The sequence below is a fragment of the Chenopodium quinoa genome, unplaced genomic scaffold (assembly GCF_001683475.1).
Source record: "Chenopodium quinoa cultivar QQ74 unplaced genomic scaffold, ASM168347v1, whole genome shotgun sequence".
NCBI lineage: Eukaryota > Viridiplantae > Streptophyta > Magnoliopsida > Caryophyllales > Amaranthaceae > Chenopodium > Chenopodium quinoa.
The window spans coordinates 2,142,121-2,153,524 of record NW_018743033.1 but is presented as its reverse complement, the minus strand read 5'-3'; the positions used below and the strand labels follow the sequence as shown (position 1 = coordinate 2,153,524).

The following is an 11,404-nucleotide window of genomic DNA, read 5'->3' as shown; positions in this document are numbered from 1 at the left end:
GGTGCCCGTGGACGTAGCTATCACATCGATAGTGAACCACGTAAATTCTTGGTGTTGTTCTTATTGTTTGCATTGAATTTCTTTATTGTTTTCTTGTTTGTTTTCGACCTTTGCTTCCGCTGTCGCACAACAATTGGTATCAAGAGCTCAGGTTCAATCCTTGGAGAGTTTCTTGAAGATAACAATGGCAGGAGATTCAACAATAAGAATTGAGAAGTTTACCGGGAAAAATAGTTTCGGGCTATGGCAAATTAAGATGAAGGCTCTGTTAAAACAACAGCAGATATGGCGTCCGTTGGCTCCAAAGAGTACTACTTCGGAGTCAGGAGACGGACCGACTGACTCGCAGTTAGAAGTTATGGAAGAGAAGGCACACTCTACCATATTACTTAGTCTTGATGATCAAATCATCACGGAGGTGGCTGATCAGGAAACGGCGGCTGGATTGTGGCTGAAGCTGGAGTCATTGTATATGACTAAGTCGTTGACCAACAAATTATTACTGAAACAGCGGTTGTTTAGCCTCCGGATGCAGTCAGGTACTTCCTTACGGGAACATCTAGAAAAACTTAACTCTATTTTGCTTGATTTACGTAATTTAGATGTTAAAATTGATGATGAGGATGCTGCGTTGATTTTACTTGTATCTCTACCGTCTAGCTTTGAGAATTTTGTAGAGTCTTTTGTTGTTGGTAAGGATTCTATAACCTTAGAAGAAGTGAAGGCAGCACTTCATACTAGGGAACTCAGAATGAAAGCTACGAGTGATAATGGGGATAATGGTAGTGGGTTGTTTGTTAAGTCCGGAAAGTCTAAAAAGAATAAGGGGTTTAACAAGGGGAACAATGCTGGGTCGGGTGCTGGAAACGGCAAGGATGGATCTAGTAAAACTACTACTAAAACATGTTATTACTGTAAAGAACCGGGTCACTTTAGGAATAATTGTCCGGTGAGGAAAAACAAGTCCCAGGCTGCTGTAGTTGAAGAGAAACCGAATGAGAGCTATAATTCAGAGGAAGATTTAGCATTAGTCAGTTCTGCTAGGTCTGATGATTTATCTGATAACTGGGTTCTAGATTCGGGGTGTTCGTTCCATATGTGTCCACGTCGAGATTGGTTTGATACATATGAACCTCGCAATGGGGGTATGGTTATAGTCGGTAACAATGCTCCATGTAAGGTCACAGGTATTGGTTCCATGAGGTTGAGGACTGTTGATGGGCGGAGGTTAACTTTGACTAATGTACGGCATGTTCCTGCTTTAGGAAAGAATCTGATTTCATTGGGTACCCTGGATGAATTGGGGTACAATGGTGTGTTTTCAGATGGGGAGTTGTGTATTTTCAGAGGTTCTGAGTTGGTACTTAAGGGTATCAAAAGGAACACCCTCTATGTTTTTGAGGGTGTTACACTGCCTAGTTCTGCGGTTTGCGCATCTGTATCTCACCAGGAGATGACTAAGATTTGGCACATGAGGCTTGGTCATATGGGGGAGAAGGGGATGCAGCTATTGTCCAAGAGGGGTCTTCTATCCGGGGTCAAGGTTGCCAACCTTGAATTTTGTGAGCATTGTGTGTTTGGTAAGAAACACAGGTCAAAGTTCAGCAAGGGTGCTCACATTACTGATGCAGTGCTCGATTACATCCATTCAGATTGCTGGGGTCCATCTAGAGTTGAAGGTATGGGAGGTTACCACTATTTTGTGTCATTTGTTGATGACAAGTCCCGATACACATGGCTTAGGTTGCTTAAGTCAAAGGATGAGGCCTTCAAAGTTTTCAAGCAATGGAAAGCTTTGGTGGAAAATCGACAAGGAAGGAAGATCAAGAAGCTACGAACGGACAATGGGCTAGAGTTTTGCAAAGACGAGTTTAATCAGTTCTGTGCAGATGAGGGTATAGGTCGGCATCATACTGTCAGGAAGACACCACAGCAGAACGGTGTAGCAGAACGGGTTAATCAGACACTGCTAGAGAGAGTCCGATGCATGCTCTCTAATGCAGGGCTTGGGAGGAGGTACTGGAGTGAAGCTGTGTTAACAGCTTGTTATGTCATTAATAGGGGTCCTCATTCTGGAATTGATTCCAAAATTCCGTTTGAGATCTGGAGTGGTAAGTTGCCTAATTTTTCGAATTTGAAGATTTTTGGTTGTGTTGCTTATTATCATGTTATTGAGGGTAAGCTGGATCCACGAGCCAAGAAGGGGTGTTTTGTTGGGTACGGGGATGGTGTGAAGGGGTTTAGAATTTTTTCACCTTCGGAGGGTCGGGTCATTCTTAGTAGGGATGTTACTTTCGATGAAAACACCATGTATTCAATTAAAAATGCAGAGATTTCAGATTTGAGAAGGGAAGGAGACAATTTATTACAGACAGATGGGGTACTTGAGGTACATCAGTCTACCATTGCTGATTTACCTCGGGTACAATATATTGATGATGATGCTGATGTTCCAGTGCCGGGTACTCCTGAACCTGAGATTACTCCTACTCATTCTAACTCTGGGGATGAGGTGGAGCAATCTAATCAGGGGTCATCTAGTCAACCTGACACCATTCTTGAGATGCCTAAACGAGTTATCAAGAAGCCTGTTAGATTGATTGAAGAGATGGAGGGAAGAAATTGCTGTGTTGATGCGATGACAGGTTATGCATTGAGTGTAGCTGATGATGTAGAGTCATTTGAACCTGCCACATATAAACAAGCAATTAGTTGTAGTGAGTCTGCGCAATGGCTTGCCGCAATGGGTGAAGAGATGCAGTCCCTTTACAAGAACAGAGTGTGGGAACTGGTAAAGGTACCGGAAGGGAGGAAGCTTGTGGGTTGTAAATGGATTTACAAGAAGAAAGAAGGGTTGTCGGAAACTGAGCAAATACGTTTTAAGGCTAGGCTAGTTGCTAAGGGGTTCAGTCAGGTAGAAGGGGTTGATTTTGTTGAGATATTCTCACCTGTGGTTCGACATACTTCTATCCGTGTGTTATTGTCAATTGTAGCACATTTTGATCTTGAGCTGGAGCAGTTGGATGTTAAAACGGCTTTCCTTCATGGCGATTTGGAGGAGGAGATTCTGATGAAGCAGCCCGAAGGATTCGAAGTTCCTGGAAAGGAACACTATGCCTGCAGATTGCTAAAGTCATTGTATGGACTTAAGCAATCCCCCCGACAGTGGTACAAAAGGTTTGATTCTTTTATGGTTTCACAAGGTTTTGACAGGAATTCATATGATTGCTGTGTGTATCATAGTAAGCTGGATAATGGTTCCATGATTTATCTTTTGTTATATGTTGATGACATGTTGGTTGCCACAAAGAATAAATCTGATATTGCTAGATTAAAGGAGATGCTTAACTCGGAGTTTGACATGAAAGACTTGGGTGCAGCTAGGAAGATTTTGGGTATGGAGATCTACAGGGATCGGGCTAGAGGTAAGCTTTTCTTGACTCAGAAAAGCTACATTGAAAAGATTCTGTCTCGTTTTGGGATGGAAAAATCGAAGCCTATAAGTACGCCAACTACTGTTAGTTGTAAGTTGTCTTTGTCTATGTCACCTCAATCAGAGGAGGAGTTGTCTTATATGTCTAGAGTTCCATATGCAAATGCGGTTGGTTGTTTGATGTATGCTATGGTCTGTACTAGGCCGGATATTGCGCATGCTGTTAGTGTTGTAAGCAGGTTTATGGCTCGACCTGGGAGGGAACACTGGCAAGGGGTGAAAAGGATTTTTCGCTACCTGAGAGGGACAGCTGATATTGGTCTTGTGTACGGGAATGGTAAGGAATGCTTGGTCACTGGGTACAGTGATTCTGATTATGCAGCTGATGTGGATACCAGGAGGTCTGTGACTGGTTATGTGTTCACTTTGGGTGGTTCTGTGGTTAGTTGGAAGTCTACATTGCAGTCATCAGTTACGTTGTCAACTACTGAAGCTGAGTATATGGCTCTAACTTCTGCAGCTAAGGAGTCTATTTGGCTCAAAGGCCTAGTAGGTGAACTGGGTATTGCACAGGATTTTGCTACAGTGTATTGTGATAGTCTAAGTGCGATTTGCTTAGCTAAAGATCAAGTACACCATGATCGGACGAAGCACATTGATGTCAGGTATCATTTCTTACGTACTGACAAGAGGATTAAGGTGAAGAAGATTGGGACTGCTGACAACCCGGCTGATTTCTTCACTAAGCCTGTTCCGTTTAGCAAGTTTAAACATTGCTTAGACTTGCTAAATATTGATTACTACGTGATGTAGTAGGCCCTGAGGGGCGAAGTTGGGGAGCTCCTGGTGTAGGTGTGTTGGCCTTAAGGTGGAGCTTGCCCGGGGCTTGTGATGCAGGTGGAGCATTATGAGTTGTTATACTTGGAGACGAGTATGTGATGGGTCTTGGTTGAAGACTTATCGGGATGTATGGCTTATGCATGAGTCCTGCATCGGGTTTGGCTTGAGATGTTTTTTCACTATGTCTTGATGGGGTCGTTTGCTGACTACGAGTTCTCGTCAAGGTGGAGATTGTTGATAAGTATATTAGGTGACTCGTACTTCGTAGCTTTGTCCGCCCGATCGGGCGGACATTGCCCGGTCTGACCGGGCGGAAGAAGAAGAGGTGCCTGGCAAATTCGTTGAAGAAGCTGCTCTCGCGCCCGACCGGGCGAGCCTTCGCCCGACCGGGCGAGCCTTCGCCCGATCGGGCAGACCTTGCCCGGTCTGACCGGGCGGTGGGGGTTGGATACGTTGAAGCATTCGTATGGAGTTTTCTTCTCGCGCCCGATCGGGCAGACCTTGCCCGGTCTGACCGGGCGGAGAAGGAAAAATACGGAACGCGGATTTTGCGGTTTTAGGTTATCTTATTTTATTATCTTTTTGCCCAAGTATCTTTTAATTAGGGATTAATATAAAACCTCCCTAATATCAGTATTAGGGGGAAGAGAGGGAGAGTGAGAGCCGTTCTTGAGAAATACAAGAATCATCTTTGTAATCTTTGCAGTTTATAGTGAAATCATTCGATCTCGGTGCCCGTGGACGTAGCTATCACATCGATAGTGAACCACGTAAATTCTTGGTGTTGTTCTTATTGTTTGCATTGAATTTCTTTATTGTTTTCTTGTTTGTTTTCGACCTTTGCTTCCGCTGTCGCACAACACAGTTTAATTTTATAGAGATTAAACATTGAGACGATTGTATCAAGATTGATCTTGACTCTGTTTTTATTATGTGTAAATCACTAATATGTGTCAAAATAGAGTATGTGAATAGTGCAAAGTGAATGAGTAAATTAAAGAAAATAGAGGGAATACTAGGAGTGCATATACTGTTAGCTAATAGCTATGTCCTCATCATAAAGTTTGTTTTTGTTAATTAAAACTATGCTATGAGAAGTTATTTCCTTTTGATTAGATGTATAGTGTCCAATAACTTCAATGAATTGTGTTAACATCTATTTCTTGCCAAATAAAAGTTTGACAATTTGCCCATTTTAGGCTAGCCACAAAACCACGAGCCTAGCAGAGCCATATTTCAACATGACTCGGCTTAATTTAACTTAACTTCTCATCTTAAGCTACATAGGTGTATTAGCTTAGCCTTGGCTCATGAGCTTGAACTCCTCTCAAAATCAATGTTCAAAACAATGAACATATCTTAAGTTTATAAGTGCTGCTGCTCTGGTGCTGTTCAACTCAGACAAGCAGGCAAGCTGTGCTGAGAATCTCATTACATTTTAAAAGGTGAATTATTTATAAAATATAATTGTTTTTGGGCTCGGCTTATTGAGTACTTGAACTACAATTGAATTTCAACCTGGCTTGTTCATAAAATGAACTAAGTCGAGCAGAAATTTTAGCCAATCTAATTTTGATTTATTCAAAATCGGCTTTGTTGGTGACCACTCTTAGTCCCTAGATACTAACTAGTCACTATTGTGGCATTGATCAACACTTCACTTTATTGACACTAATTAGCTGACCTGGGATTTTTAATTGTCTAAAAGAGCAACCTTTTCTTTGTCATTTTCCTTTGTTTTATATACTTATTTCTAGTTCATATATAGAAGATAGAGTGATGGGTTATGTATGGTATCACCATGATTAAAATAACTTCTGATATTTAGAGTTGATGTGTTGTTTGTTTCTATAATCCTGTTACTCAACCTCACTAATCTGTCTTATTCTTGACTGATGAGTAAATAGGTTTATTATATTGTTCAACTTGGCCCTATTCTAAGTATTATATAGTTTGATTAAGGGTTATAATAAACTTTTCTTTGAAAGTTTAACCATATAATTAAGTTATATACAATATACAATAATACTGGTATTCAGGATTTCTGCAAGTTCTAGAATCGGTTGTCTCTTCATTCAAAACATTGCTATTCAGAATCTCTAGCTAATTGAATATTCCTTGAATTCTGAGCTTAGTCGTATACAACGGCTTCAAGTACAAGAAAATAACACCACCAAGGAGAAATAATCATTGTTCTGTTGTTGATCTGTCTCTGATCATCCCAACTGCCAAAACATTAAGCCTCAGAAATCTGTGTCTTAGAAAGATCTTCGATCCTTAATTCTTTCGTAAATAATTTAGTTGTATATTCTGTTTCTTAATTCTTTACGATCTCTTTGATTTTTTTTTTTTTTGGTGTAATGGAATCGAGTTTTCTAGTCCAAAGTCAAGAGCTTCCTGATTTTGGCTTGTTTATAACCAAGAATCTGGAGCTACATTGTAAATCATTAGGATGGGTAGGAGAGTCACCACTTTCTGACAGTAAAATGGATGAGGTTGTAAAGAAACCAGATAGCTTTGGCAAAAAAGTTATCTCAGAGAGGAAGAATTCAATTGCTCTGAGGAACCATTGTGAGGCTGAGAGGCGAAGAAGAGAGAGAATCAATGGTCATTTTGCTACCCTCCGGAATTTCCTTCCTTCAGCTGTTAAGGTATGAGATGATCTCTCCTTCCCCCTACTTGTAAAATCGGAAGGCTTTGTTAACCGGGTAATAGATAGTTGAAATAATGAAAATGGGTATATATATAAACTTATTTGTTAGTCTGTTTCCTGCCAATAAATCCATTTTTTCTTGATCATATTTTCTATAACACCCTTCAGCTTAAAGCTATTTTCTTGGCACTGTTTTTATCATATCTATATTTCCCATTTAGTCATTATGCAAGAACTTTGCATTTTAAGCTTCTCAACTGTTTCATCTGTTCTGTTATGAATTATCTGCCAGTCGAATTTACTTTCAATCTATTTCCCATTCTCTGAATTTACATTCAGATCATAGTTTTTTGCTAAGGAAGTCTAGCTCTTTGATCAATTCACTTCTTTACCATCAAGATCTCTAAGGTCAATGTTCTCCATTGATTCGTCTCTGTGTTTAGCTTACTTCTTTACCTTATTCTAGTTTGGTGACTATCAATTGATAATCGCCAATTAGCTTCTGATTCCTTCTGAAAAAACCTGCCTCCATTTTCTGCAAAGATTATATTATGTTATTTTTGGAGATGCTTGACTATTCCTTCCATAGACATGAAGTTGCTTTTACAATAATTAATGATGTAAACCATTGAATTTAAAAAAGCAAAACAGTGGCTGTGCTGTACCTGTAATCGACGTCGTTAATGGGCTGCTTCGTGTCTAGACATTTTTGTGGTCCCGTCTCAAGGTTTAACTATGGACTAATGAATATTCTGAGAATTCTTTAGCTTATTGAACCTTTTGGGGATTAAAATATTCGCCTGCCGACTATTAAATCATATTTTCTAATGTTTAAATTGTTTTTTTCCTGATGTAAGTATCTAGATTAAAGAGACTTGGCAACTGAAACAGAACTGTATGTGTCATCCTGTTTGTTTAATCAAATATGTGCTTTTCAGTGCATCAATATGCTAGTACTATTCATTTGGACTTTTTCCATCGAGGAATCTTCATCATTATGTTGGGAATATGATATTTGGTGACGATGTATAGGTGAAAACTTGAAGCCGCTAGATTTGGATGGCTTTCACTTCCATCTCTTAGAATAGGGAGTTGTTGAACAGGTTGTGACAGGCTTTGTTTCAAGTTCGCATAGATGGATTGAGATTCAATTTGGCTGATTTGATTAGATTAGATCAACAAGTTAAGATTGTTAACCCCTGGGTGAAAATTTTAAATACATCTATTTGCTGCCTTGTTCGCATTGTATTCTCATGCTACGATGTTTTGCAAAATTTTAGTTTTTTACTGCTTTGAGAACATTGTATGGCTCAGACAAGAGATACTGGACCGACCTGTAGCATACTGGCATTAATGTAGGATGACTGCGCCTGTTGTATAACTGTTTACTCATTGCATACAAGACTTATTGAACGTCTTCTTGGAGACTATCTTGCCTTTAAGTATGTACATTACAATGTTCTGTGATTTTGAAATGCCTATTAATTTTGCATAAACATATGACCCTTCAGATTGACAAAGCAACACTGCTAGCTGAAGTAATTGCCCAAGTCAGAATGCTAAAGAAGCAAGCATACGAGGCTTCCAAGGGGCTGCTCGTACCAACAGATGCTGATGAAGTTGTAGTTGAGCCATACAATGATGAAGACATAGCTCATGGATCTTTTGCTTTCAAGGTTTCAGTATGCTGCTGTTACAAGCCAGAACTCATCCCAGATATGAGGCAAGCCATCAATGACCTTGAACTCACTATAGCCAAGGCAGAGATTTCTACCTTAGAGGGCAGGGTAAAGAATGTTCTTATTGTCACTGGATACAAAGAGGACACTGGTGATGACAAAACAGACAAATTCGCTAAGTGTATACACGAAGCCCTGTGTTCTGTTCTCCAGAAGCTTTCTGCGTCAGAAGAGTACTCGCCAACTTCAACATTACCAAACAAGAGACGAAAAGTCTCCTGCTTTGAATCCTCAATATCGAGCCCATCTTTGTGAGTTAACACCCTTGAGAATTGAGATGTACTTCCAAGTCTCCTAGGCCTAATACCATCGTATAATTTGATTTGAGAAAAGAAGTAGGATTTTTGAAAAGTTTCTGATGTAGAGCATCGACGCTTTGATCCCGTGCCATGTAAGAAAAACAAATTACATATGTACTTGGCAGTTTGATTCTGTAACAAGAACATATACTTGGACATTGATTCTTCTAATGATCAAAGATGTCTAGGCAATTATGGTTCTGTATCGTAAGTACTAGCAAATAATAAATGTTTTCCTTTGTAAATTGTATATAATACGAAGTAGTTCATTGCTAGTTCACTTAATATAAATGGCAATCTTCTTAAAGGGAAAAATTGTTGGTAAAATCTTTATATACAAGGATGCTGTAAATAAAACTATTGTGGTTGAACATACCAAACATTGGTATATCGTTGTAATTCAAATCACCATAGCAAATCAACATAGCAAGACTATAAAAAAGAAAAGGCTATGCGGGAGGCACATTTTCTAAGTTTATTACTTTTTCATCCTATTTTGGAAAAATGGTCCAGAATAATCCTTTTTTTTTTAAAAAAAAAACGTCTAAAATAATCTAACCTTTGCTTGTTTCTTTAAAAATAATCCAACATCAACCTTTAGGGGATATTATCTTATCTTAATTTTTACCTTTAATATTTAAATTACCAATATTGTTTGATAATATGTATTAAAGTATAATATTCCTCAAAATCTAATCTAATATATTATTATTATTATTATTATTATTATTATTATTAAAATTATAAATAAAGTAGGCATTTTTGGAGAGCATTCGGAGCGCCACGTAAGAAATATACTTATTTCGACCAATAAGAAAAAAGATTTGTATTTTATTTTTGAATTAAAAAATTATGCCGCCGCCACCTAGATAATAGTAACGAATTAGATTTGATATATCTAAAATTTTAATGCCACGTAGATTATAATCCACGAATTAAATTATTTTAATGAAAATAATAAAGTAAAAATATAGGAAAAGATAAATTTATTAATTCAATACTACGAGTATAAGAAATCCATAAAAAAATATACTAAGAAATATTTAAATGATAAACGCTTATATTAAAGTTTGATACATATCATTATAAGATAAATTTTGATAGTATTTATGATAAAAAATACAAATTGTTCGTTAATTATAATTAAATTAAAATTTATGATACCTACTATTATAAATTGACACATCATACGACACATACAAAATTTTGTATCAATAAAAAATCTCATCAAGCGAATTTTGTGTTAGTAATTTTGTGTTAATTTTTGGTCATCAATAGCCGGGTAATTTTTAGCTTAATTTTTAAAATCTTATGTTTAAATCAGTATTTCTAATTATTACTTACATTGTATTAATTTGAGATACTCGACGATTATATGTTTATGTTTTATTTACTAAATGTTTTTTTACATGCAGATCTAACACATCATATGACACAAATAAAATTTCGTATCAATACAAAACCCCATCAAGCAAATTTTGTGTTAGTAATTTTGTGTTAGTTTTAGGTCATCAATGTCCGGGTAATTTTTAAAATCTTATGTTTAAATTTATATTTGTAATTATTAGTTACATTGTATTTATTTAAAATACTTAACGATTATTTGTTTATGTAATGGCATACGATTAGATGTTGTATTCTTAATATATGGATGGCTTTTGGTTATTTTTGGAGATGATGAAAAAATTCCAATGCATAGATTTGATTTTATATCGCAACAATTTTTCATTTATTGGTAAATATATTGATTTATTTTATATAAATGTAAAGATTTAATTTATATCAATTTCAATTTAGCTAACATTTCACGGTTCAATACTTTATCCATTGATGTAGTAGGTTTGTTATGGACGAGGTTGGTGATTCTATCGAAATAAAAGTTATGGTAAAACAATGAATAATAATTTAGGATTTAAATTATTAAAAATTTATCACATTATTGATTTTAAATAACGGAAAAAAAATATCATATTTACAATTTATTTATATTTAATAAATTCATTATAAATTATAGTAAAAAAAAATATTAAACTTTTGTAATTTTGTCCGAAATTATTAAACAATAAATCAAATAATTAAAAATCTTAGATGAAAAAACCGTGCATCGCACGTGCTTCCATCTAGTTATTTATAAACAAAGGGAGTATGTGCATAAAAAAAAATAAAAAAAATAAAAAAATAAAAATAAAATAAAAACTATGGTTCAATTGCAATTATTGGCACAAACTTATCACCATAATTAAATTCAATTGACATAACATATGTACATTAAGAATCTGTTTTGTTCACCTTATCTTCAATTATTTAAGGCCTTATAAGTTTATGAAAACAAAGTTCGGATAAGGGTCATTGATATTCAAATTAAAACTAATTTTATTTATTTATTTTTTTTTATTTATTTTTTTTTTTCTTTTTTGAGATATATACAGTTCAAATAAAA

General features: G+C 36.5%; 1 protein-coding gene across 1 annotated transcript; it reads left to right on the top strand.

Moving 5' to 3' along the window:
• The first annotated feature begins 5,142 nt into the window (after positions 1–5,142).
• LOC110730577 (transcription factor bHLH30-like) lies at positions 5,143–9,156 on the top strand. The gene is made up of 2 exons (XM_021910401.1): positions 5,143–6,924; positions 8,438–9,156. Exons 1-2 carry the CDS (start codon positions 6,634–6,636, stop codon positions 8,918–8,920), a joined length of 774 nt encoding a protein of 257 aa, XP_021766093.1. The 5' UTR covers positions 5,143–6,633; the 3' UTR covers positions 8,921–9,156.
• Positions 9,157–11,404: the final 2,248 nt, after the last annotated feature.